The 27,502-nt window shown below is 50.6% G+C and overlaps 2 protein-coding genes across 3 annotated transcripts in view; one reads left to right on the forward strand and one right to left on the reverse strand.

Annotated features, from left to right (window-relative positions):
* The window catches only part of PTPRG (protein tyrosine phosphatase receptor type G), a 703,641-nt gene that overhangs the window by 552,250 nt on the left and 123,889 nt on the right, over positions 1-27,502 (forward strand). Inside the window, exon 9 of the mRNA XM_048487318.1 lies at positions 20,179-20,558. Coding sequence (XP_048343275.1) covers positions 20,179-20,558 — 380 coding nt within the window. The remainder of the gene's footprint in view (positions 1-20,178; positions 20,559-27,502) is intronic.
* Positions 18,549-27,137, reverse strand: LOC125429989 (receptor-type tyrosine-protein phosphatase gamma-like). 2 transcript variants are annotated; one of them, XM_048491627.1, is made up of 4 exons: positions 26,981-27,137; positions 24,713-24,762; positions 19,906-20,836; positions 18,549-19,219 (listed from the first exon to the last, which is right to left on the reverse strand). In XM_048491627.1, exons 1-4 carry the CDS (start codon positions 27,108-27,110, stop codon positions 19,101-19,103), a joined length of 1,230 nt encoding a protein of 409 aa, XP_048347584.1. In that variant the 5' UTR covers positions 27,111-27,137; the 3' UTR covers positions 18,549-19,100. The 2 variants fall into 2 exon arrangements, with proteins under 2 accessions (XP_048347584.1, XP_048347585.1); XM_048491628.1 differs by having other exon boundaries at positions 18,555-19,219; positions 19,906-20,698.

Genomic DNA, 27,502 nt, shown 5'->3' on the forward strand with positions numbered 1-27,502 from the left:
CCCCACCCCCCCCCCCCCCCACCCCCCCCCCCCCCCACCCCCCCCCCCCCCCACCCCCCCCCCCCCCCACCCCCCCCCCCCCCCACCCCCCCCCCCCCCCACCCCCCCCCCCCCCCACCCCCCCCCCCCCCCACCCCCCCCCCCCCCCACCCCCCCCCCCCCCCACCCCCCCCCCCCCCCACCCCCCCCCCCCCCCACCCCCCCCCCCCCCCACCCCCCCCCCCCCCCACCCCCCCCCCCCCCCACCCCCCCCCCCCCCCACCCCCCCCCCCCCCCACCCCCCCCCCCCCCCACCCCCCCCCCCCCCCACCCCCCCCCCCCCCCACCCCCCCCCCCCCCCACCCCCCCCCCCCCCCACCCCCCCCCCCCCCCACCCCCCCCCCCCCCCACCCCCCCCCCCCCCCACCCCCCCCCCCCCCCACCCCCCCCCCCCCCCACCCCCCCCCCCCCCCACCCCCCCCCCCCCCCACCCCCCCCCCCCCCCACCCCCCCCCCCCCCCACCCCCCCCCCCCCCCACCCCCCCCCCCCCCCACCCCCCCCCCCCCCCACCCCCCCCCCCCCCCACCCCCCCCCCCCCCCACCCCCCCCCCCCCCCACCCCCCCCCCCCCCCACCCCCCCCCCCCCCCACCCCCCCCCCCCCCCACCCCCCCCCCCCCCCACCCCCCCCCCCCCCCACCCCCCCCCCCCCCCACCCCCCCCCCCCCCCACCCCCCCCCCCCCCCACCCCCCCCCCCCCCCACCCCCCCCCCCCCCCACCCCCCCCCCCCCCCACCCCCCCCCCCCCCCACCCCCCCCCCCCCCCACCCCCCCCCCCCCCCACCCCCCCCCCCCCCCACCCCCCCCCCCCCCCACCCCCCCCCCCCCCCACCCCCCCCCCCCCCCACCCCCCCCCCCCCCCACCCCCCCCCCCCCCCACCCCCCCCCCCCCCCACCCCCCCCCCCCCCCACCCCCCCCCCCCCCCACCCCCCCCCCCCCCCACCCCCCCCCCCCCCCACCCCCCCCCCCCCCCACCCCCCCCCCCCCCCACCCCCCCCCCCCCCCACCCCCCCCCCCCCCCACCCCCCCCCCCCCCCACCCCCCCCCCCCCCCACCCCCCCCCCCCCCCACCCCCCCCCCCCCCCACCCCCCCCCCCCCCCACCCCCCCCCCCCCCCACCCCCCCCCCCCCCCACCCCCCCCCCCCCCCACCCCCCCCCCCCCCCACCCCCCCCCCCCCCCACCCCCCCCCCCCCCCACCCCCCCCCCCCCCCACCCCCCCCCCCCCCCACCCCCCCCCCCCCCCACCCCCCCCCCCCCCCACCCCCCCCCCCCCCCACCCCCCCCCCCCCCCACCCCCCCCCCCCCCCACCCCCCCCCCCCCCCACCCCCCCCCCCCCCCACCCCCCCCCCCCCCCACCCCCCCCCCCCCCCACCCCCCCCCCCCCCCACCCCCCCCCCCCCCCACCCCCCCCCCCCCCCACCCCCCCCCCCCCCCACCCCCCCCCCCCCCCACCCCCCCCCCCCCCCACCCCCCCCCCCCCCCACCCCCCCCCCCCCCCACCCCCCCCCCCCCCCACCCCCCCCCCCCCCCACCCCCCCCCCCCCCCACCCCCCCCCCCCCCCACCCCCCCCCCCCCCCACCCCCCCCCCCCCCCACCCCCCCCCCCCCCCACCCCCCCCCCCCCCCACCCCCCCCCCCCCCCACCCCCCCCCCCCCCCACCCCCCCCCCCCCCCACCCCCCCCCCCCCCCACCCCCCCCCCCCCCCACCCCCCCCCCCCCCCACCCCCCCCCCCCCCCACCCCCCCCCCCCCCCACCCCCCCCCCCCCCCACCCCCCCCCCCCCCCACCCCCCCCCCCCCCCACCCCCCCCCCCCCCCACCCCCCCCCCCCCCCACCCCCCCCCCCCCCCACCCCCCCCCCCCCCCACCCCCCCCCCCCCCCACCCCCCCCCCCCCCCACCCCCCCCCCCCCCCACCCCCCCCCCCCCCCACCCCCCCCCCCCCCCACCCCCCCCCCCCCCCACCCCCCCCCCCCCCCACCCCCCCCCCCCCCCACCCCCCCCCCCCCCCACCCCCCCCCCCCCCCACCCCCCCCCCCCCCCACCCCCCCCCCCCCCCACCCCCCCCCCCCCCCACCCCCCCCCCCCCCCACCCCCCCCCCCCCCCACCCCCCCCCCCCCCCACCCCCCCCCCCCCCCACCCCCCCCCCCCCCCACCCCCCCCCCCCCCCACCCCCCCCCCCCCCCACCCCCCCCCCCCCCCACCCCCCCCCCCCCCCACCCCCCCCCCCCCCCACCCCCCCCCCCCCCCACCCCCCCCCCCCCCCACCCCCCCCCCCCCCCACCCCCCCCCCCCCCCACCCCCCCCCCCCCCCACCCCCCCCCCCCCCCACCCCCCCCCCCCCCCACCCCCCCCCCCCCCCACCCCCCCCCCCCCCCACCCCCCCCCCCCCCCACCCCCCCCCCCCCCCACCCCCCCCCCCCCCCACCCCCCCCCCCCCCCACCCCCCCCCCCCCCCACCCCCCCCCCCCCCCACCCCCCCCCCCCCCCACCCCCCCCCCCCCCCACCCCCCCCCCCCCCCACCCCCCCCCCCCCCCACCCCCCCCCCCCCCCACCCCCCCCCCCCCCCACCCCCCCCCCCCCCCACCCCCCCCCCCCCCCACCCCCCCCCCCCCCCACCCCCCCCCCCCCCCACCCCCCCCCCCCCCCACCCCCCCCCCCCCCCACCCCCCCCCCCCCCCACCCCCCCCCCCCCCCACCCCCCCCCCCCCCCACCCCCCCCCCCCCCCACCCCCCCCCCCCCCCACCCCCCCCCCCCCCCACCCCCCCCCCCCCCCACCCCCCCCCCCCCCCACCCCCCCCCCCCCCCACCCCCCCCCCCCCCCACCCCCCCCCCCCCCCACCCCCCCCCCCCCCCACCCCCCCCCCCCCCCACCCCCCCCCCCCCCCACCCCCCCCCCCCCCCACCCCCCCCCCCCCCCACCCCCCCCCCCCCCCACCCCCCCCCCCCCCCACCCCCCCCCCCCCCCACCCCCCCCCCCCCCCACCCCCCCCCCCCCCCACCCCCCCCCCCCCCCACCCCCCCCCCCCCCCACCCCCCCCCCCCCCCACCCCCCCCCCCCCCCACCCCCCCCCCCCCCCACCCCCCCCCCCCCCCACCCCCCCCCCCCCCCACCCCCCCCCCCCCCCACCCCCCCCCCCCCCCACCCCCCCCCCCCCCCACCCCCCCCCCCCCCCACCCCCCCCCCCCCCCACCCCCCCCCCCCCCCACCCCCCCCCCCCCCCACCCCCCCCCCCCCCCACCCCCCCCCCCCCCCACCCCCCCCCCCCCCCACCCCCCCCCCCCCCCACCCCCCCCCCCCCCCACCCCCCCCCCCCCCCACCCCCCCCCCCCCCCACCCCCCCCCCCCCCCACCCCCCCCCCCCCCCACCCCCCCCCCCCCCCACCCCCCCCCCCCCCCACCCCCCCCCCCCCCCACCCCCCCCCCCCCCCACCCCCCCCCCCCCCCACCCCCCCCCCCCCCCACCCCCCCCCCCCCCCACCCCCCCCCCCCCCCACCCCCCCCCCCCCCCACCCCCCCCCCCCCCCACCCCCCCCCCCCCCCACCCCCCCCCCCCCCCACCCCCCCCCCCCCCCACCCCCCCCCCCCCCCACCCCCCCCCCCCCCCACCCCCCCCCCCCCCCACCCCCCCCCCCCCCCACCCCCCCCCCCCCCCACCCCCCCCCCCCCCCACCCCCCCCCCCCCCCACCCCCCCCCCCCCCCACCCCCCCCCCCCCCCACCCCCCCCCCCCCCCACCCCCCCCCCCCCCCACCCCCCCCCCCCCCCACCCCCCCCCCCCCCCACCCCCCCCCCCCCCCACCCCCCCCCCCCCCCACCCCCCCCCCCCCCCACCCCCCCCCCCCCCCACCCCCCCCCCCCCCCACCCCCCCCCCCCCCCACCCCCCCCCCATGGGAACTGTAGTCCATAACATCTGGAAGGCCGCGAGTTTGACACCTATGGTTTAATGGCTGAGCATGTGCTTTGAATGCAAGAAGTCCCAAGTTCAATTTGAAGCATCTCCCGCTTAAAGATTCGGGTAGTAAGTGATGTGCAAGATCTCTACCTGATACCTTGGAGAGCTTCTGAAAGCCAGAGTAGACTCTACATTGACCTTGACAGACCAATGATCTGTGGCTGAAAGCTAAAAAACGATATGCCATCCATGAAACACCTCCATCTGTAGCAGCATCGTGAAGACTAGTTCTGTCCTATGCATTTGTGGATTATACAAATTGGCTTAGTCCTGGGTTAGCTACAGAAGGTGAAATGTTTCCCCATCTTATTTCTTTTACTTCAATGGAAGATAGGAGTGATGGAACACCCAGTGGACACAGAAAAGAGACCACATCTGGAATAGCCGTTGAGGAGCTCAGAAAGAACATCCATTTGGGCTGGAATCCCATTGGCCACAGGTTGGTTCTAGCTCAGTGGTTCTCAACCTGGGGGTCACGATCCCTTTGGAGGTTGAACGACCCTTTCACAGGGGTCACCTAAGACCATCAGAAAACGGTCTTTTTTATTTTATATATGCCAATTTTATGTTTGGGGGTCACCACAACGTGAGTATTAAAGGGTCGCGGCATTAGGGAGGTTGAGAACCACTGTTCTCGCTGAAAGTCGCAGCTTCTAAGTGTCAGCCAATGGAAGCACCTGTAACAGCTAAGCAATCAGCTCTAGAATTTTTAAAAATGGAAACTTCTGGAGCAGACATTCCAGGGGTGGGGGTAGGGGAGTGGGAACAGTTTCTCCTGTTTGTGGCCACATATTTCTTCTGACGAACGTAATCTCTTCTTATTGCTAATTAATATGAGTGTGAAGTGATGACAAGACTGAGATTATAACACATCATAACCTTGGATGCCTTTCAGAAGATTGCTTTCTGATTTTGGGAAGCACATCACTCCCTAACGCGACCCAGATAACAACTTCTAGTGGGGGGGAAATTGAAAATATAAATGGAAATTAAGTAAAAGACCCTCCATCTAAAGGGGAATAAGAGACACATTATTCTATAACTGATTGAACGATACCCAAGGAGTGAGTATTTGTGAAGGAGGAGAAAAGATAACGGTCATTAGAAATTTCGCTCATGGCGGCTGCATTTTTATGTGCATTCACAATTACTGATTTCATTATTCCGGGAGCTTGCTTTGATTAACAATAAACAGAGGCCTTTCAAAATGGAATATGTCACTGGGAGTCTACAGACGTGGAATTCTAAAAAGCTGTACAGTTGTCGCTTGCCTCCCTTTCGGTTGTAATAAGTTGAATCTCAAATGCCGTCCATCTGAAGAATGAGATTAAGTTTCCTACTTCAGCTGCAGGCATTTCTGCCCAATATTTCTATTTATCCTGAAATCTAAACCACTCCTTTGTTGCATTAGAATGACTGTACAGGCAGCTCTAAGGACAAACAAAGGATGGCGGCGGGAAAGCAAAGAGTCCCCACTTATGTCTCATGGCCTGCTCACGGTAGAAACTATTAATGTTTTTGAGGGAGACTGTCAAGATTAAGCACTGGGTCTAAGAGTAAGAACCCAGCCAGACCATTTCCTCATCCAGCAAACTAGTTTCCATGCAGTTTGTACAGAGAGTTCAAGTGACATAACTTGCCGAGACACCCCGGACACTTCACACCCCAACCTTCTACTGAGCAAAGTCAGAGGAAGGCTGTCTTAACAGTCATGCCAATTTCTGACGCTGCAGTTTTACCAGGTCCTTGTCACTGTCCTTGGTGAAGGTCTTCTCCTTTTCGTCTTCGTTTTTAGTCCAGCTGTAGGAAATCATGTAGTTCATGATCGGCGGGTGATAGATCGTCTCTGGTTGGTTCCAGGTCACCAGCAAAGCCGTTCTGTTCACCGGCTGCACTTTCATACTGACAGGAGGGGTGCTGCAAACTAAACAAAGGTGGGGAAATAAGTATGATAGGCTAAGATACGAGGGGGTGTAAAAGTCGCTATGAAGCCAGATCTCACCTTCCTTGGGTCACAAACCGTGCAGTCCCCTAAGCAGAGTTCCACACTTCTAAGTCCTTTGCCATCAATGAACTTAGATGAGTACACTCTGCCGAGGATCACAACGTCAAGCTCTATTCACTGCTGCGATAGAAGCTTCTGATACTTTCTACACCTGATGGAATTTTCAACCCAGCAAGATAAGCCACCAAAAGGGACAAGAAAGTCATGCATTGAAGAAGAATTCATGGGCTCCAGTGTTTGTGTACTCATGAATACTGGTTTTGTTGCTTTTCATTGACTGCTGTATATTTATTGTTGTTGTATTAATTTTGTGTACCACTTTGGCTCTAAAGTAGCATAAAAACAATTTCAATCAATCAAACAAACATTAAGGTGCAAATCAGACCAAAACTGCTAAAATGATCTCCCACTGTAGGAAAAAAGAACTTCTAGAGATCCTAGCCTCTCATTAGTTTTCACAATTGATATAGGCCAACTGCCTAAGAGTCTACAATAGCAATACTTGAACATACATTTTAGCTAGTCTGTGCATCTGTACACAAAAAGGGGGAAACCTTCCAACCCCCCCCCCCCACACACCATTTTAAAACGATTGAGTCCAGATTCTTTTTCATTACAGATATTGTAATGTTTCCAATGGGAGCTAATAGGAGATCGGGGCTACCCCTTTGAGGGTCCATAACTTTGGACCCTCTGAACCAAACTTCATGAACTTCTCCTGAAAGGGAGAAAGCCTTGCTCCCTTTAAATCCAGCGCCCCAATCGACCCCGAAAGAAGAACACTTCCCACGTTGTTTAAAGGGAGCCCAGAGGGTCTCTTTAAATCCACTTCCTTTGGCGTGGATTGGGGGGGTGGATTTAAAGGGATCCTCTGGGCTCTCTTTAAACACCTCTGAATCCATTTGAATGCCCGAATCGCAGTTTGTATTCGGGCATTCAAATGAATTCAGTTCAACTTACATTCTAGGAGCTTGAATTCAGCCCAAATACAAGCCGAATTTGCCGAATCGGGTCCTAGTTAAAACTATCCCACCAAGATGGCATTCCTCAGACTTAATAAACAATTATCTTGTTCCTAATACCTCCTTCCTAATCAAAATTGATGTTTAATAAAAGGAAGTGAGTGGGGGAGGCTTAGGTTGGAAAAACAATTTGTGAGGCCAGCCACATTTGAATTAAGTTGTAGCTGCCTCAACCAAGGGTGTGGGGGAACATCTCAGTCATGCAGGGCCTACAGAACTTGCTAGGTCCTGTGGGGTCCTGGTCTCATCAGAGAGGGAGTTCCACCAGGCTGTGGCCAGAGCCAAAAAAGCCCTGGCCCTGGTTGAAGCTAGTCAGATATTTTTAGAGCTGGGGACCACCAGAAGGTTACTTCCAGAGGACCGCAATGCCCTCTGGGGTTAAACAGGGTAGAGGTGGTCCCGAAGATATGGTTGGTCCCAGACCGCTCAAGGCCTTAAAGGTTGAAGATGATGTGGAATACAATTGGCAACCAGTGCAGATGGTAGAGCACAGGTCAAATGCACGCTCGTATTGGAGTCCTAGTAGGGACTTTTGCCACTGAAAGAAAGGGTTAGAAAATTAAATGGCCAAAATTATAATGCACCTGCATAAATAAATGGTGCAGCTTTACTTGGAATCCTGCGTGTAGTTCTGGTTTTTAAAAAGACATTGCAGAGCTGGAAAAGGTACAAGAGAGGGCAACCAAGATGATTAGGGGGTTGGGGCATCTTTCCTAAGAGGAAGGACAGAAGAGTCTGGGATTTTTCAGTTTAGAAAAAAGATGACTATTGAGGCAGGGTATGATAGAGGTTTAAAAAATTATGCACGAGATATGGTTGACAAAGGTTTTCCATCTCCCTCTCCCAAAATACTAGAACTCGAGAGCATCCAATGAAGAGATGGGCAGTAGATTCAGGATAGACACAAGGAAATGTTTGTTTACACCATAGGTGTCAAACTCGCGACCCTCCAGATGTTATGGACTACAGTTCCCATCGTCCCCTGGCTGAGATCTGCAGCCAGAGGGTCAATTATGGCCAAGAGGCATAGAAAGCTTAAAAGGTTATTCGACAGATTTGTGTTAGGATTGGTCTATCAGTGGCTAGTAGCCATGATGATTAAAGGGAACCTCCATGTTCAGAGGCAGTCATCCTCTGGATACCAGAGCCAGGAGGAAACACTGAAGAAGTCCTTGGCCTCTATGCCCTGTTGGTAACCTTCTGGAAGAACTGATTGGCTCCTGCGTGAGACAGGATGCTGGACTAGATGGGCTGATGATCCAGCAAAGGCTCCTCTTATGTCCTTAGTAGCAAATAATTTCTGATATTACAGAAGGAACCAAAAATAGGGATCACGATGAACTAATTATAGATTGGTAGTGAAAGGGTAGGGTAAACTGACCCACATTCTGCTAAAAGAAACACCACCTACAGAAGAGGACCGCAAAATGAGAAGCTTGTCTTCCGTGTGAAAAAAATAATCCTGCCCAGTTACAATGGCCGAACCAGGGTTCCCCCCCCCACACACCACTTTAACTAACAGAAGAGTAAAAAGAGAACGCTAGGTGGCGCTAACAGGCTACTGATAAAGCACCACACTTTTCGTGCTATGAAGACAGCTATTTTTAAGCTTTGGAAACCCTGATTCACGGACATTACATCCAGACAGGCTCTCAAGCCCTCTTGCCAAATTCTAACCTCAATCCCAGAGAACTCTGGCCAGAAAGGGAGTATCTGCTGACATTGGAAGCTCAAAGTTTCACTCACCATCTTGCCCTCCTGTACAGTACGTTTCGACTGCTCCCAGTTTTCCACACATACCATTTCCTGGCAACAGGCAGACCAAAATTCATAAGCATATCTCCGTATTTCAGCCAAGGGGGCTGAGAAGACATTGACTTGCCTCAAGCCCCTTAATGAGTTGATGACTGAGCTGAGATTTGAATCAGGAATTGTCTTGAATTGCACCCTGTCCACACTACCTATAGCAATCTTGCCAGGACAGTGTAGTGTTTACATGTGGCAGACTCTAATCTGGAGAACCTGGTTTGATACCCCACTCCTCCACAAGAAGCTGGGGGTGACCTTGGCCAGTCACAGTTCTCTCAGAACTCTCTCAGCCCCACTCAAAGGTGCTTGCGATCACCTTCTCCTCCCCACAAGAACACCTTTAAGTGCTTCAAGATACAGATATGAGGAGTATAAAAACCTACATATAATGCCATGCAATTTAGGTAGTATTTTGCCTACACCGCAGAAAGCTGTAGTTCAGTGGCAGAGCACATTCTTGACATGAAGAAGGCCCCATGTTCAGCCCCTGACAACTCTCAGTTAAAGGATAGCAAGTATTAGAAACACCCCTGTCTGCCTCAGATCATAGACAGCCAATGGCGACAGTGTTGAGCTAGGATGGATAAACAATCTGACTCAATGCAAATTAACATAGTCTGTGAAAGCCAGTACCGTAAAGTGGTTAAACTAGGACTTGGGTTCAAATCCCCTTTAATGCATTAAGTGCACTGGGTGACTTTGGTGAAGTCCGTCTTGTTCAACATAAACTACCTCACTGGGATGCTACAAGAACAAAACGGAGAAGGAAAAAGCCATGTCAGTTGCCTTAAGCTCCTCGGACGAAGAGGTTAAGGTAAGAACGTAATAGACAAGTTGCAATACAGTGATCTCAGGTTTTCACTGCCAATCTCAAAAGCAGGCACAGAACAGTCTGCGATGGACTTCCATAGAACTGAAGGATACCGATATCTGATATGGATAAGCTGCTGCCTCTGCTTACCTACGCAAATTCAAATTCATAAGAACATAGGAACATAAGAACTAGCCTGCTGGATCAGACCAGAGTCCATCTAGTCCAGCACTCTGCTACTCGCAGTGGCCCACCAGGTGCCTTTGGGAGCTCACGTGCAGGATGTGAAAGCAATGGCCTTCTGCTGCTGCTGCTCCCGATCACCTGGTCTGCTAAGGCATTTGCAATCTGAGATCAAGGAGGATCAAAGATTTCTAAACACACACACCCCACACCAGTAACCATCCCCTGCCCACAAACACTACATGAATGACACTTTGGCTCTGCTGGTTGGATACACACAATATGAGTGAAGGGACCAATTTGTGGCATGGAGCTGAACAAAGATGGCTCTGAAATGTCTAAGGGTATGTTTGTATGAAACTGGACTAAGAGCAGACTAAGAAAAAGGCACCTGAGCATCCCCCCCTCATATTCTGACCTTTCGTTTTTTTGCCAGATGAAGACAGTACAAACATACCACACAGGTGGTGTGCTAAATCACATGTTGTGTTAGACGGAGCACTGAAAATGACAACGACATGGATTTGAGTAAATTCAGGATGGGAAAATATCAGCCCCAACAGAAAATAAGCAACTGGCCACGGCTGTCAGTTATGTGGACTGTCTCTGATTTCACACTGAGAACGAGGAGTTTCGGTGACCCAATAGTGGTACTTGCTAAACAGCTTGTGGAAAAACCACACATTCTATTATCCTCAATCAAAAAGGCTACATTTACTTCCATTGTCAGCCTCCAGGTGGGGCCTGGGAGATCCCCCTGGAATTACAGTTGCTCTCCAGACTACAGAGATTGGATCCCCTAGAGAAAATGGCTGGTTTGGAGGGTGCACTCTATGGCTATGTACCCCACTGAGGTCCATGTCCTTCCCAGGCTCCATCCCCAAATCTCCAGGAGTTTCCCAACTGGGATCAGGCAATCCTACTCCCCCCTCCCCCCATGCACTACCACTGGTCAAGGGGAACCTGGTAACCCTACCCTGACATGAGGCCTGCACCTCAGGGAGACTCACTGCTTACCTGTTTCTATAGCCTGTTCTAAGTTCTTTACCTCCATTTCATGATTAATGACAACCACATCTTCACTTGCTCCCTCTGTTCAGGACTTGGGCTCAAAATTGGCCGATTATACACAAGGTTTCTCCTGTGCAATGGGGAAGAATGTCCATCGCAGCAAGATTTCTTGTACGAACATATTTCCTTGAGCCCTGCTTTCAGTTTCCATTCTCTCCGCAGCAAGCAAAGCCACTTCTAGCATGACTTTTAATTCGCTTAACTGCCAGAGCGGGCAGATTTGCCAGTGAACACTGCTTTGCCCTGGACATCTTCCCTCTGACAATCGCCAGTCTACCTAGCTCCACCCCTCCCACTGTCGTCCACACCCTCCCCCTCACCCCTCATTCCATCTTGCTGGTTCCTTCTCTAAATGTTCATATTGAGATATTGATATAGCGATATAACAATAACGGAGAGTTGGTTTTTCCAAGGAACAGTACAAGCAGGATGTCTTTTTGGCTCCACCCCATCTCCTCTGCTCTACTTCTGCCCTCCCCAATGACTGGAAGGGCTTTTAAAAACTTTATTTCAAACATGCCTTTATTTTAAAACAACCCTGCCTCTTCTCCTGCAGCCTTTCTGTGTGTGGAGAGGAGGATAGAGGGAGACAATATCAGATGTAGGACACAGCCTTCTTGCTCAGAAGTGTGGTCCAGGGAATTACTCTGCATCTTTTATTGGGGGGAGGATTATTTCTGGAAAGGGAAGGATTAGTTCTGGGGTCACAATATCAATATAACTGCAAGAATAGATTTTAAAACTTTCACAAAGCCAGCAATCTTGGCGCTACCGGGTGTGATGAGATCTGTGCCTTTAAGACTGAGTTGATGGGCGGAGTTAAGCGAACCAGGAGAAGAAGGCCTGGGAGAGTCCTCTGCGGAAAAACTGTGCAGACAGTACTGAGTGCCTACTGGTGTGTAAACAGAAATGCAGCCCCAAGGTAAGCATTCCGTGCATAGTGGGCCACTGCAATGGCACCACACCAACCTTTTCTTAGCATATAATTTCCTATCAAATAAACTTATCAATGATTCAGAAAGAAACCTTCATCACCTTTGTTATAAAATACAGCTCTACTATAAGTGCTTCATTCTATTTTCGTTCAGATTTTAAAATAAAACACCAAACCTATCACTGCATCCATTTTGAATACTTTTCTATCTGGTGGATGTCTCAGAAGTTTCATCTTGGCCTCCCTCCTACCAACAAAGAACATGACTCACTTCGTAAGCCATCTGGATTTACGGTCCCCCTTCCCTTTTCCCCTCCCCCGCCCTTTCTTGATTATGTCTCGCTGTTGTTATTGTCGCAGGGGCACCATCTGGGAATTTAACATTAGTTGAGGACTTTAAATGTTTTAATGTGTATTTGCTGTCAGATTGTATTTTATCCTAATTGTATTCTATTTTACTCGCTGTTAGCCGCCCTGAGTTTGACTTTTGTCAGGAAAGAGGAGGATAAAAACTAAATCAACAAAAATGGTCCACCTAGACCAGTGGTGGCGAACCTTTGGCACTCCAGATGTGATGGACTACAATTCCCATCAGCCCCTGCCAGCATGTCCAATGGAGTGCCAATTGGCCATGCTGGCAGGGGCTGATGGGAATTGTAGTCCATCACATCTGGAGTGCCAAAGGTTCGCCACCACGGACCTAGACCATTCCTTGCCTGCAGACAACTGTTTCACATGTTTATGCTTCTCCCTAAATTGGGTCTGCTATGATCTTGGGATACTATCACATTATGCAGAGCTGGGCCGTGTGCAGAACCTTTTGCTTTAGGAAGAATTCCAACTGATTATGGGGCTGAAGTGCTCAGGTAAAAAAGAGTCGTCCTCTAAATTAAAAGGAAGCATCCAGCAACTTCTGATTCTGTTTCAGTCTCATGTTTCGCTAAAAGGAGTCATTTTTATACTGAGAACCCATCACTAGCTGCCCAATTTACCCAGGGTCCTCCTACCTCTAATTATTCTAAAGGCACAAGGGAAGAGCATGCTATGATAAGTGCTAACAAGAGCATTTGTACTGATGAGTGGGCAAAAAATAATTATCTTCCTTGTTTACAAATGAAAGCATATGGCTTTTTTAATTTACCTAACCCTGCTTAGGACACAATAGAATCAAAAACACTTGATCTGATAATTCCACATGATGATTTAATTAAGATGCTACACAAAAAGGTGGCTAATTGCGCACCTAACCCCTCAAAAGAAAGAAAGGGAAAGTAATCTGACAGCTTTTCAGGGGAGATTTTTTTCATTCATTGTTATAGGTGTCTTCGTTATCCAGAGGTGCGAGCGTACTTTTCAATGCCTTTTAACAATGATTATGATGCTAAATAAATCAGGCTGCTGAATATTGAAGGTAAGGAGGATGGCGCATAAGAACATAAGAACTAGCCTGCTGGATCAGACCAGAGTCCATCTAGTCCAGCATTCTGCTACTCGCAGTGGCCCACCAGGTGCCTTTGGGAGCTCACATGCAGGATGTGAAAGAAATGGCCTTCTGCTGCTGCTGCTCCCGAGCACCTGGTCTGCTAAGGCATTTGCAATCTCAGATCAAGGAGGATCAAGATTGGTAGCCATAGATCGACTTCTCCTCCATAAATCTGTCCAAGCCCTTTTTAAAGCTATCCTGGTTAGTGGCCATCACCACCTCCTGTGGCAGCATATTCCAAACACCAATCACACGTTGTGTGAAGAAGTGTTTCCTTTTATTAGTCCTAATTCTTCCCCCCAGCATTTTCAATGAATGCCCCCTGGTTCTAGTAGTCACTTGGCGCAATGTCCACACAATCAACTAGAGCAGTGGTTCTCAACCTTCCTAATGTTGTGACCCTTTAATACAGTTCCTCATGTTGTGGTGACCCCCAACCGTAACATTAATCCATTTTACAGATGGAGAACACTGATGCAGGGAGTCTTAGGCGACCCCTGGGAAAGGGTTGTTCGACCTCCAAAGGGGTCCCGACCCCCATGTTGAGAACCACTGAACTAGGGGGACATGTCAAAGCTCAAGCCTTATTTGAATCCTTCCATCCTTTTCAAATCTGGGAAGGGGTGATGTTCATGGCTCCTTAGAATCGAGGAGGAGGAGAAGAAGAAGAAAGAGAAAAGAAAATCCCAAGGAGTACCCACATCAGATTGTTGTACCAAAGAAAAACAAAAAGTCCTCTGGCATCTAAAAGACACACGGTGCTATCCAGAGGAGAGTTACTCCAATTTAAGTCAAGTGAAATGAAGACACTTAGACTGCAGCAAATCTCCTAAATATTGCACTGTAAGGTATTGATTGTAGCCTGAATGTAGGCTTAAAACCCACTTCATCAGATAATGATGGCAGAAGAGTATTATCTGTTTCAAAGGCATGCAAGTTTTTCTCTAGTTCTTCTCTAGTGTTATATCACCCTGTACCAACAGAAACTGTCTCTTCTGCCAAAAGGCTGCACAGTAGGGACTGTTTTTTCCCCTTCCCTCTGCCTTCATTTCTTAATGTCATTTCGTTTTTAAAAAGTCAGTGAGATCTTTGCAACTAAAATTGTCAGTAACTTCTACTTCAAGATTGCATCTCTGGCGAGGTTTGGAAGAATATGGCTCCATGGTTACAACTTGGAAATTGCAAGTTCAGATGAACCATAAACAGGTATATAGCGTCTTTTTAATGATGGGAGGGGTGAAGCTGGGCAAATAAAAGCCTATGGTAGCCCTTGAAGATACACAGATCGTAGACAGGAGGTTTACCAGGGCCTTCCCCCCACCCCGTCCCCCCATGGGTGCTTCATACAGTTCCAGCACTTTATTTTTTGGTAAGATCTGCACAGTCCTGAGGGGAGTAACTGGTGGAAATAGATGCAACCTTATATAGGAAGACCAACACTTTTTTTTAAGCACTAAATTTACCAAATAACCGATAAGGGGGAAAGGTCAGGAGTAAAAGGCTGTTGCCAAATATGAAAATTTTACATTGGATCGACCGACCGACCGACCGACAGACCGTCGAAGGCCTTCACGGCCGGAATCACTGGGGTGCTGTGTGGCTTCCAGGCTGTATGGCCGTGTTCTAGCAGCATTCTCTCCTGACATTTCGCCCATATCTATCTGTCTGTCTGTCTGTCTGTCTGTCTGTCTGTCTATACCGCCCCTCCCCACTCATATATGCACATAAGCCAAGGTTCTATTTGGTTCTATTTGCTGATGCTCTTGTCAAGAGTTTCTGGAGGAGGCCTTGTTTGAAGTATTTTGCCAGAAACCATTTGTTCTTTAAGATGGTTGAAGCACATTCCATGTGCAAGGACCCTCTGAAATGTTCTCCCTCCATAGTTCCCATAACTACGGAAAAGATTTTGCTCATGTTTTCACACAAGAGACGTATCCAGATACCCACAACCTGTTATCACGCACTGCCTATGACACATTATATTTAGCTCACAAGTGCCAGACATAAAGCAAGAATTATGCAGACTGAAGATTTAAAAAAAAATTTTTTTTTGCTGGTTTCCTGTTTATTCGTCTCGTACTACTTTCCATTGAAGTAAGGATGCAGAGCTTGAGGCAAAAATTCCCTAAGACACTGGAATATGCATGTGTTTAAATCTACGTAACGCTGCTCCCTCACCATCTCTAAAATTTTCCACACAGCTTGACTGGAGCAAGTATTAGGTTGACTACAGCCACTGAAAGTTGCAAGAGGTGGGGAGGTATAAGAAGAAGAAGAGGAGTTTGGATTTATATCCCTCCTTTCTCTCCTGCAGGAGACTCAAAGGGGCTTACAATCTCCTTGCCCTTTCCCCCTCACAACAAACACCCTGTGAGGTAGGTGGGGCTGAGAGAGCTCCGAGAAGCTGTGACTAGCCCAAGGTCACCCAGCTGGCGTGTGTGGGAGTGCACAGGCTAATCTGAATTCCCCAGATAAGCCTCCACAGCTCAGGCGGCAGAGCGGGGAATCAAACCCAGCTCCTCCAGATTAGATACATGAGCTCTTAACCTCCTACGCAGGCATTATATGGATGGGTGGGGGTAAGCCTTTGATATTATGCTGTTGGGAATATGCCCCCAAAATGGTGGAGGCATATATGGAAATGTGGCAACAGAGAGAGCTGTAACTGAACAAACTAGGTGACTATTAACCCCATATTTTCATTTCCACTGGTTTGCATGGACCACTGGGCTAGAGGAGAGAACCAGGAAGAACAAAATTCAAAGGACCGAATGTCCCAGTGTAGCAATGTCCCTATGTCTTGGCAAAGCGGCCCAACTCAGGCAGTCTGTTTTTGTATGATGCTTCAGTTGGGCCTGGGTGATATAAGGACTCATTCAAAAGATTGTTTTTTTCTCTCTGGACCCCTGATGGCTCTCAAGAAAGGGAGCCCTTGGCTTTGCCCAAGCGTGGTGTAGTGGTCAAGAGCAGTGAACTCTAATCTGGAGGGCCCAGTTTGATTCCCCTCTCCTCCACATGAGCAGCAATCTGGTGAACTGGATTTGTTTCCCTGCTCCTACATATGATACCGGTGGGCTAGTCACAGTTCTCTTAGAACTCTCTCAGCCCCACCTACCTCACAAGGTGTCTGTGGTGGGGAGAGGAAGGGAAAGAGTTTGTAAGCCGCTTTGAGGCTCCTTATCATTGAGAAACGCAAGGCATAAATCCAAAGTCGTCGTCTTCTATTTTTCACTTTCTCCATCTTGGGGGGTCTTTTTCCTGCCTCATGAAATTCACACAGTCGTTGAATTGTGAGTCCAAATGATAGCTGTGTCAGCTGTTGCTTGCCTTTGCATGTGTCTATTCCTTCTTTCCTCCCAGACTTGTAGAGCAAGGCAGTGTTTATCCCTTTCCTGTGGTGGATGTGGTGAATGCTAGGCATCTGATAAGGTCAGATATGAGAGATGGGGATGGGCATAACAACTACAAAGCCACCCATAGTTACCAAAAGTAAGCAAAAGCTACTGCCCTCCGCAGTTCTTTGTTTCTCATTGAAAGTCATGTTTCCCTATGGTCTGCTACTTTCCAACAGTACTCTTCTTCTGGAAAAAGAAGACAGATGGACCTGCTGAGTTGTGGGATATGTGTGTCACAGCTGAGTCACGTTTGACTATTGGCAATCCCAGTAAAGGGCTCTCAGGGCAAGTGAGAAGCAGAAATGGTTCATCATTGCCTTCCTCTGCAGAATCTTCTTCCCAAATACTTAGCTTCCAAGTTCTGACAAGGTTGGGCCACACCGTGCTGCCTTCCCTACATGGGACATTATAGTAAAGTATTACTATGACTGTCTTACGGCAATCCCAGTAAAGGGCTTTCAAGGCAAGTGAGAAGCAGAAATGGTTCGTCATTGCCTTCCTCTGCAGAATCTTTCCTCCAAGTACTAACCCTGCTTAGCTTCCAAGATCTAATGAGGTTGGGCTATACCAGGGGTAGGGAACCTGCGGCTCTCCAGATGTTCAGGAACTACAATTCCCATCAGCCCCTACCAGCATGGCCAATTGGCCATGCTGACAGAGGCTGATGGGAATTGTAGTTCCTGAACATCTGGAGAGCCGCAGGTTCCCTACCCCTGTCTTAGAGATTTGCCCACTGAATCACTTCAAGTGCTAAGTGGACCGGGACGGGGGGCGGGGGGATCCCACAGATTAGAATTACATGCCAGTCTTATTTCACCTGTTCAGGGAACTGAAATTTTGGCTGATTTGCCTCCGATTTACCACTCCTATCTACGTATTGAAATCATTTATTTGTGACCATTGACGATCGACCAGTTTTCAAGCCAGACTGGAGTTCTCAGAATTGTATCTGGAGGATGTGGAAACACTGGCACTTCGTGAGCCATTGCCAAGTCCTCTGGTTTGGAGGACGAGAATACAAGAAAGGCTGGAGGCCAGAATCAGCATTTCAGCACTTCTTTCAGAGTCACTGAGCGAAGGCCAGCTGGTCCAGATACATCACCACGCTTTACGTCAATTAATTTGCTCCATGTTCTCTTATATGGACACTTCAACCTGTGACTTCTCTTCCCATCCATCACCCAAGAAGAACAGTTCATGGGTTGGCCTCTCTCCTAACCCCTCTTTTGTGAAGACAGATGCAAAGAATTCATTTAGCCTGTTATCCACGAGTGCTCGTTTTACACATTGGTGGCTCAGTGGTCCACTGTGTCTTTGGCAAGCTCCCTCCTTATAATATATTTACATAACATTCTGGGGTTTACATCTAGCAGCCAAACGAACCTGCTCTCCAACACAACTCTTAATTCCATTTGAGCAGAGACGTATGGCCTACTACCTCCATACTTTAACGAACCCACGCACAAGGAGAGCCCTTACCATTGCGCGATTTAACGTTATGCCCTCTGCCCTATTAAAGGGTAGGTTCAAGCAATTTCAAGAAGAAAAATCCTGCAAGGCTATGCAGTTGCAAACTTAATGTGGTTGAAACCCTGACTCACCAACTCTTGCACTGCACCAGATTTGATAACATCAGATCTAAATATACCAACTTAATTTTTTTCTTCCAATCTGGGCTGCCTGATCTGACTAGGTTAACTCTATTGTTAAACAACTCGGACCCTGGTCTTTGTTGAAGAGGTCGCCAATTTCATTGTGGAGATAGTTGAGAGTTCTCAGTAGAACGTACTTGTTGTGCTCCCCGTGGGGCCTTTTTATCTATCATGTATTCATGCATTTGCTCCTGATTTATGTATGTGTTTCTGACTATGCCAATAAAGGCTTATGTATGTATGTATGTGTGTACGTATGTACGTACGTACGTACATACGTACGTACATTCTGGGGTTTTTACAAAAATCTTTACCCAGCTGCTCTTCAAAAATCCCTTTAAAAAATTACAATCTCGCAAATTCACATGGCGAAATTTTGCTTTTCTCTTCTTCTTTGGATTTTTTAAAAAGGATGGGCTTCTCCCTTTTACTAGCTTTCATTTTCACATGGCTGTTTGCAGTTCATGTACAATATTCAGGGTACACAACCATTATTGTTTTCCTTAACAGTAATATCTTAACAGCTGTATCTGACAGAACCAAATAAGAGCAGTGCCCCAGTAAGCGAGGAATTAATTATACATTACAAGATTGCATCCATCAAGAAGTTACAGTAATGGAACTTAAGGAACAAAAGGTGACAGATACACAGCAGAGGAAAATGTAGCAACTTACATAAGAATCCATAAACAAGTCAATGGGGGAAACATTCCAAAGCTCTTCTAGCCTTTCAAATTAAGCAGTAAGATGCGGACTCGTGTCCAGCTTTCTCATATAGCAGATTTGCTTTGCGCAACCGTCCTGGGCCTGTTGAAATGAACTGCGGTGGTTTTCGCAATCGGCACTGCCGCCCTCTAAACGAAAACCATCCAGGTTAACCAACACCCTGTTTGAAGTGCAACAGTTCAAAGGACATATGTAAAGTTACGAGCCCGGGTCATTACAAAAGAACGGACTTTGAAAATGCTGTCAGGTGAGACTGTCAAACTATAAGCAGGTGGGAGAGCGTGGCAGAATAAAGACTGTGCCCAGAATCAACCAATATGTACTTGCCTCCGTGACTTTCGGTGGCAACAACCTCCCGCCCCCAGCCCCCCAAAAAACACAACTCCACAACAAAGGTTCTCAGAGTGGAGGGTGGCCTTTCTAGAAAGCTGTGGCCGGGGGAGAAAAGCACTCTCCCCGAAAACCACAATTTGCCTTGCCATTAAATATTTATGAATGTTGTGCTTCCTTTCATGTGAATATTCCTCTCAATGTAGAAAATCAATGCATGGCAAAAAAAACCAACCCTCCAAAAGCAACCCTGTGTATTGGATCGATGGACAGAAATTATAGTACAACATTCGATAAAGCTCTCATAGAAGATCACAGTGTGGAAGAGCCCCCTGAAAGCTGAAAGGCAGCAGCCCAACGATGAACCAAAACATTTCAGAAGCAGCCAAAGGGTCCCAGTTGTGCTGTGATGAAACAATGCCGTCCACTTCCAGCCCCCCCCCCCCACCTCCACACTTCCCTTATCCCTACAAGAGCCACTCACCTGGGTTAATGGTAATAAATCTGTTCTCTGGTGAGTTTTCCTCTGGAAATCTTTCATTTGGTGAAGGTGTCCTTGATTCTGTCTCTGGTCTTCCTGAAATCAGCCCAGTATACTGTTCATTTGTGAATGCTGGTGGCACTTGGGTGGAAGGGACTGTTTTGGACTCAGTGTCTGTGTCTGTAACTCCTTCTCCTCTGGGAGTCCTATCTGTTGGAAAAATGTTTTGGCTTGGCTCTTGATCAGGTATGGTTTTATTCCCTCTTTCCTCCATAGTCCTATTAGGAGCAACGGTGGCGCCTGTCGTTTCCGTGTCGTTCTGCACGTTGGCCGCCTCGGTCACGTCACTTTTCTCCTTCTTCTCGGAATCCTTTTCTCTCTCTTCCTCGTGCTCTCTTTCACCATCCTCGCTTTCGCTTTTCTCGTCCTTTTCGCCATCCTCTGCTCCTTCGTTGTCTTTTGTGAGGGTGGAATCATTGTCAGGTCCTGCAGAAGATAAAGCCTCGGTGGAAGCGACAACCGGCCTCACCGACTGCTTGCTGGCGGAAGCAGCCGTTGGGAGACGAGTTGGCCAAACGGTGCTAGGAAAAGAAGAAATACCACTCCCACTGAACCCAAGGCCTGCAAGCAAAGTGCTGGTGACCACCGAGGCCACCGTTGCTTGACTCCCACTGGAGGAAGGCCCCATTCCAGTTGCCATGGACACAAAGGAAAAGGGCAGGCCTGAGGAGGTCCAAGTAGAAGATCCAGAACTGATGGGAGCCATGTCGGCTGAAGGTGCAGGAGAAGCTGTAGGCTTGAAGAAATCACCAGGGGGAACAAGAGAAGAAAACACAGCAGAGAGACCATCAGTAGATGTACCTGACATTCTACCTCGGCTCTTTTTTCCTTTTGATTTCCTTTTCTTTCCAAACACTCCATTCTGCCCATTATTCTGTTTAAATAAGACAAGTATATTTAAACAAATGTAGTTAAATCTAGCTGGCAACAACACAAAGATTTACAAGACAAACGATAACAAAGTTATAAAATTATGCTACATTTCAGAGAGAGAGAGAGAGAGAGAGAGAGAGAGAGAGAGAGAGAGAGAGAAACGCCTGCCTCCAAATCACCCCTGAAGGTTACAGTTTTCTACTTTAACTTGAAATATCCATTCATAACTATGAATTCTGCACTCTGGCACTTTAAATTCCACTTTCCCCCACAAACAGCTTAGTTTTCCTCCATGAACTTATGATCCAGCCACAGGAAGCATTTTAAATTCCCATCGAGATTCATAGGAGTGAAGGGAGTCTGATTTTGGATCTACATCTTTATTTTCACAAAAATGAAAAGCTTTTTTTAAAAATTGGGCTGTTGATACTTTGTTAAGGGTAGGTACTTTTCATGTCAGTTCCATATCCTTAAGAATTTTTTTAATGGGTTCTAACTGGTGTGAGTAATAAAACAGGGTTGTACATCTCATTTGGTATTTTTCATTCTCTCTCTCTCTCTCTCTCTCTCTCCCTCTCTCTCTCTAGTGTCCCATTTCATTTCCCTCTGGACAGAAGGGAATGCAGACAATTTTGCCAAGGTTTATTACATTTAGCAATCACTGAAATATTTCATTAACTATTTCATGATTTGTGAATTATCACTGGAAAACATTTCTCCTTCAGATAAGACCAAAGTTGTTCATTCGCTGCAACCGGAATAATAATTTCAGTATTAACCAGATGGCACTAGTATTAACCAGATGGCACCGATCAAAGGAAGGCCAAAGTACTATAGGGCATCTGACATAGCTCCATTAGGGACGATGGCACTAGTTTGATCAGACTTCCAGCTACATTTTTTCATATAGTTTTGGTGGTAGTGGAAGTCTGAAAGTCACAGCCCAGTTATGGTGACCCTGTAGGGTTTTTGAGGCAAGAGACTTACAGAGGTGGTTTGCCATTGCCTGCCTCTTCAATAGTTCTACCCACATGAAAAAGATTTAGACAGCCTTCAAAAGACTGAGTTGTAAATTCCATTGCTTTCCCAAGTAGGTGTAAAAAGAAAAGGAAAGAGCAGCAGGGCTTTCTTGCAGACCTTCTGTGGCCTACTAACATTGTTTGTTTATACCATGATCAGCCAGGTTGGGATATAGTCTGCAGCAAATACTTAGCATTCTATAAAATTATAGCAGAATACTAAGTATTTGCTGTTGGAAAAGGGGTGTACTAAATGATACCAAAGGAAAACAACCATACAATTACACTCCTCTTTTGGATTTATTTGTCTTAGGTCCCTTCTAAGGTGCATTCTAAGGTCCCTTCCAAACAAAGATGATCTGGCTACAGTAACCCATGCTCTAGTAAGCACCAGATTGGACTACTGTAATGCACGTTACGTGGAGCTGCCCTTGATGGTTCAGAAGCTGCAGCTAGTGCAGAATGCAGGAAAAAGACTGTTAATGGGTACAGCTGGCAGGATGCATATCATGCTGGTCTTAGAAGAACTGCACCGGCTGCCAATTTGCTACTGAGCCCAATTCCAGCTGTTATCTTTGACTTATTAAGCCCTAAGTGGTTTAGGTCCCAGGTAGCTAAAGGAAAGCCTTTTCCCATGGCAACCTGCCTGTGCCCTAAGATCAGCAGATCTGGTGGTACCCCCACCAGAAGTGGTAAAAAAATGCAGAGATGCAAGATAGGGCTTTTTCAGTGATGGCCCCAAGACTGAGGAATGATCTCCCCAATGAGGTGCATCAAGCATCTTCTTTTATACATTCAGAAAACTAATAAAGCCACACCTATGTTCCCTGGCCTTTGGCTGAAGAGATGGTTTCGCCCTTTAGTTAACAGGAATTTTTAAACAGGTTTTATGAATTTTAAACAGATTTCATGAATTTTAAAAGGTTTTAATAGGCTTTATGGTTTTAAAATGAGTTTTATTGGTATACTGTTATATACTGCAGTTGTTTTTAGGTTAATGGTATTTTATAATTTTATCTTATATTGTAACCCACCCTGAGACTTTTGGGTATAGAGCGGGCTAAAATTGCAAGCAAACAAGCAAAGGTGTGATCAATATTTATGAATGAAAAGGCAAACAGAAAGTTTGGGAAGAAGAAGAAGAAGAGTTTGGATTTATATCCCCCCATTCTCTCCTGTAGGAGACTCAAAGGGGCGTACAATCTCCTTGCCCTTCCCCCCTCACAACAAACACCCTGTGAGGTAGGTGGGGCTGAGAGAGCTCCAAAAAGCTGTGACTAGCCCAAGGTCACCCAGCTGATGTGTGTGGGAGTGTACAGGCTAATCCGAATTCCCCAAATAAGCCTCCACAGCTCAGGATGCAGAGCTGGGAATCAAACCCGGTTCCTCCAGATCAGAGTGCACCTGCTCTTAGCCACTGCTCTTAGCCACTATGCTACTGCTGCTCCTCTGTGTTTGTCCATAACACAGAGGATGGCTGGTTTGTCCATAACACAGAGGAAGAGTTTTCTTCTCCCATTGGGTCACCCAATGAATGTAATGGGCAACCCTTTTAGAACAGACAGCAGAACATCTGTCTTCACAGCACACATCGTTAACTTGTGGAACTAGTTGCTATAAGATGCTCAGATGGTTTTTAAACAGCAAGAAAAAATAATGGAGGGTGGGTCTTCTGATGGGTCATTGAGCATGATGACCATGAAAGGAAACGTCCATATTCAGAAGCCATGAGCCTCTCATTACCAGTTATTGGGGGTGGGGGGTGGGGGGGCAACAGGAGTGTGCCGGGCTGTCTTCATCCCTTGTTTGTGGACTCTCTGGACACTTCTAGATAGTCAGTATGTGAAACAGTGTGCTGGACTAGAAGGGATGGTGGGTATGCCCCACTGTGGTTTTCTCATGTTCCTTAAAGGTTACATCTTCATCAAAACACTAGCATCATCCCTCCTATCCCTAATCTATAGGGATAGATTAGTAATAAATAAGTATAGCAGCACAGTAGAATTATTGACAAATAAATGGTTAAGCTAGTTACATAGTGAGCCGTAAAGATGAGCGACTAGAAATGATTAATGTTAGATACATAAATGTACTTTAGTACTATCTTTGTTAATCTATGGAAAATGGATCTATGTGTCATGCTGTAATATGATTTCGTGTGCTATTATTACAAATATTTAATAAAAATATATTAAAAAACAAATATTTAATAAAATATATATAAAAAAAACACTAGCATCATAAGCTAGGGAAAGAAAAAGTATGGCAAAACTTGCTCCTTGAAGTTGTGAGAATTTTGATGCACGGGGTAGGGGGAAGGGGTTTTTAAGAGCAATTCCTGCCACAACAGAACTGCACCTTTGAAGCCTGGATGAGTTTATTTTGTCCTGTTCATCCCACAAAGTCTAACAAGGAATTTTGAATGTCTAGCACATTTTGAAATCCTGGCTGGGGTTTATGCAGGACTTCCAAAGGAGATAAAATAAAATGGTGACAAGTATGTTCTCACCATATTGATTCAGTCCACATGTTTGCCTGAATATTTTATAATGATGCCTCAAGTGCCAACATTTTTGAAATTTGCGTACAGCAAAATGTTTGCGTACAGCAAAATGTTTTCCACCAAAATCCAAGTTTACAAATGTAACTATATCATTGGTTCAAGGATTATATGTTATCTCTTTCAGATAATTCCAATGACAAAACAAATCTAAGGATAATGTATGAAAATTCTCCAGATTTATGAATTCTATTCAGATTTGTTTTATCAGAGATTTTACTACATTGTGCTGCCACCTGGTGGTCAAAGATGGTGCAGTTAAAAAATTCATTCCAACAACTCATTTTCCAAAACTTACCACTCCTGTTTTGACTATTCTGGTCCCCTCAAAAATTCGAGTTGTGTTAGCTGAGGAACAGAGAAAAACAATATTTAATTGGATTATCAAACCAATTAAAAGATAACAAAATATGAAAACAACTACATAGAACGACTATTTTTAAAAGTCAGCTCAACTGCTCAAACCAAGAAATAAAGGAAACAGGCAATCATTATGGATAAGAAAAGGGCTTTAAACTTTTTTATTCTTCCCCTGTTCTAAGTTCTCCTTGATACATCAGTAAAAACGGAAGAAAACAGTGATGCACACAGCAAGATTCTGACTCTTAAACCCCTTTTTCCTTGAACTTCTACTGCTGTATTTATCCTTCCATTAGTCAAAACATGGGTATTTTCTATTTTGTCAATATAAAATGACTCAAGAGCACCCAGACTAGCTTTCTCTGCAGTGGCAATGAGCTTCTATTTCTGGAGTTAAAGTACAAGTGAGGCAATTACCCCTGATCCAATTTCCCCACTTGGGATTTGATTGTTTCCCCAGGAGAAATGGCACAGGTACACATAAACCCAGGTATCACAACCTATCACTTGTGGCCAGGCATCACAAAGACAATTCCATTCATCCTGTAAAGGTGGTTTTTTTTCTTTTAACTATTTTAAATTTGTAGATTTAGGAACCAGAATTTGGGGGATACTTGTGATGTCTCATCGGTACTCTGTGTTAAAATGTGCGCAAATATAGATTTATTAGGACCTCACTTCCCTGTCCTTGTAATTAAAATATTAAAATGTTTTTTTTTCTTTCCATGTTTTATTATTTAGAGTTTTTACTCAAGGTTCATGGAACTCGTCACTGTATTGATCCTTCTCATGTCAGGAATTTTAATGCTAACATTTTTAAAAATTCAATATTTTCTTTGGCTTTTTTGTTTGCTTGTACTGAGTTTTGTTTGTCAAAAGATAAGACCAACACAATTGAGTAGAAAAGTTAGAATAGGGTCTATGGTTTCTTAAAAAATTGCTAAGCTAATATCTCCCTACAACTTGGCCTGCTTTTTTAACTTTCAGTGGGTGAATTCCAGAAAATACCTATTATTTAAATGGGATCACAGAACCCCCTTGTAATACATTTTAAACATAGCAGATGTGAAAGAAAAGTCCCATTAAGAACAGTGACAAGGCAATTTCACCAGAGAAATAGATGGTGAGCAGAAGCCTGTTTGCAGCAAAGGACTCTAATAAAGGCCCAGTTTGCCACTGGCCGTGTCTTCTGCTTTTCAAACACTTCTCCATGTTTCAAAATTGTTGCCTGGTTTATGAGGTCAAACCTACAGTTCTGCTTGTGGAATAGGACAAACAAATATTCATTCCAAGAAATTATGTCTACTTGAAAAAAAGATTAGCCAAAGAAACAATCATTATTGTTCATTCATTAATTCATCTAGCAACAAACCACAGTTGTCATTATCATGTCAAATAGCGACCGTTTATGGAAAGGTAAAGATTTTGAGAGCTATGGTCCGGAACATAATGATGTCTATGAGCAACCGCAAACAGTTCTGTGTACACAGTGGATATTTCCTGGTTTATACTTCTGACTGTAGCTCCTTGCTTTCAAGGTGAAAGTACTTTATGTGACAGGCTACAGTGGGAAGAAATAATTGAAAAAAGTCCTCCCTTGATCCCACCCAATATTATATTACTTATGGTCTATTCAGACAACATTTGTTATCTTTTGAGCCCTTTGCAATGAAATATGCTGATCGAGATGATAGTGTGTATTACTTTCCTAATCAGCAAAGTGGAGATAGAGTATGCAGAGTGGGGAGAAAGAGTATGGTTATTAAACCCTCCTTGTCCACAGGTGTCAAACTCGCGGCCCTCCAGATGTTATGGACTGCAGTTCCCAGCATCAGCATGATGCTGGCAGGGGATGATGGGAACGGTAGTTCATAACATCTGGAGGGCTGCGAGTTTGATACCTATGCTTCTAGTCCATGGGGACCAAGGGTTGTATATATGCACAGCCCTTATGCTCCAACCCCTGTTGGCAGAAGACAGCACAGGCAGAGTTCAATTCCTGCTTTTTATTTGTACTCCACTTCGATGGAAGAAAGACTCACCAGATTGAAAGCCGGGTATTCCGTGAATCATAAATCACCAAAGAGTTTCCACTGACTTCAAATGATTACATCCGGGCACTGCCTTGCAAATCTATTGATCTACACCCTTTCATAGGCAAAGAGAAACTCACAAAAGGAAAAAAGGAAAATCACGTGGTTTTTACCTTGAAAGAGCATTGTCTGGCTAAAATCACTGCGCATGTCATTTCGGCAGACTGCTTGAACTCTGAACAGATAAAGGATGTCAGGTGAGACATGGCTAATGATGGCTTTCTGTTTAAAAAAAATAGACATTGTTCAGTTTTATCCCTCCCGACAGGATTCTGAATAAATCAGCCTGTAAAACACAAAGAAAATGTAAAATACATTTTATACCAAGGGGTGTGACTATGCGAGCAGAGAGAAATTTGCCCTTTGAGTGTGGGTCTAAGAGCAATGGACTCAATCTGGTGAACTGGATTTCCCCCCCCCCCCCACTCTTCCACAGGAAGACTGCTGGATGATCTTGGGCTAGTCACAGTTCTCTCAGAACTCTCCTACCTCATAAGGTGTCCATTGTGGGGAAAGGAAGGGATGAAGTTTGCAAGCTGCTTCGAGACACCTCAAAAGGAGAGCAAGGTGTGGCATGAAAACCAATTTTTCTTTTACTTAAGGGATGATACCGAGGGACACAGAACTCCAGAGAA

This window comes from Sphaerodactylus townsendi, linkage group LG03, assembly GCF_021028975.2.
Source record: "Sphaerodactylus townsendi isolate TG3544 linkage group LG03, MPM_Stown_v2.3, whole genome shotgun sequence".
Lineage (NCBI taxonomy): Eukaryota > Metazoa > Chordata > Lepidosauria > Squamata > Sphaerodactylidae > Sphaerodactylus > Sphaerodactylus townsendi.

Coding starts and splice junctions, on each gene's coding strand:
- LOC125429989 (XM_048491627.1), bottom strand. CDS start 27,110: ATGTCTATTTTTTTTAAACAGAAAGCCATCATTAGCCATGTCTCACCT. Junction 24,763..26,980: donor CCAGACAATGCTCTTTCAAG/GTAAAAACCACG, acceptor TCTGTTCCTCAG/CTAACACAACTCGAATTTTT. Junction 20,837..24,712: donor GAATAGTCAAAACAGGAGTG/GTAAGTTTTGGA, acceptor TTATTTAAACAG/AATAATGGGCAGAATGGAGT.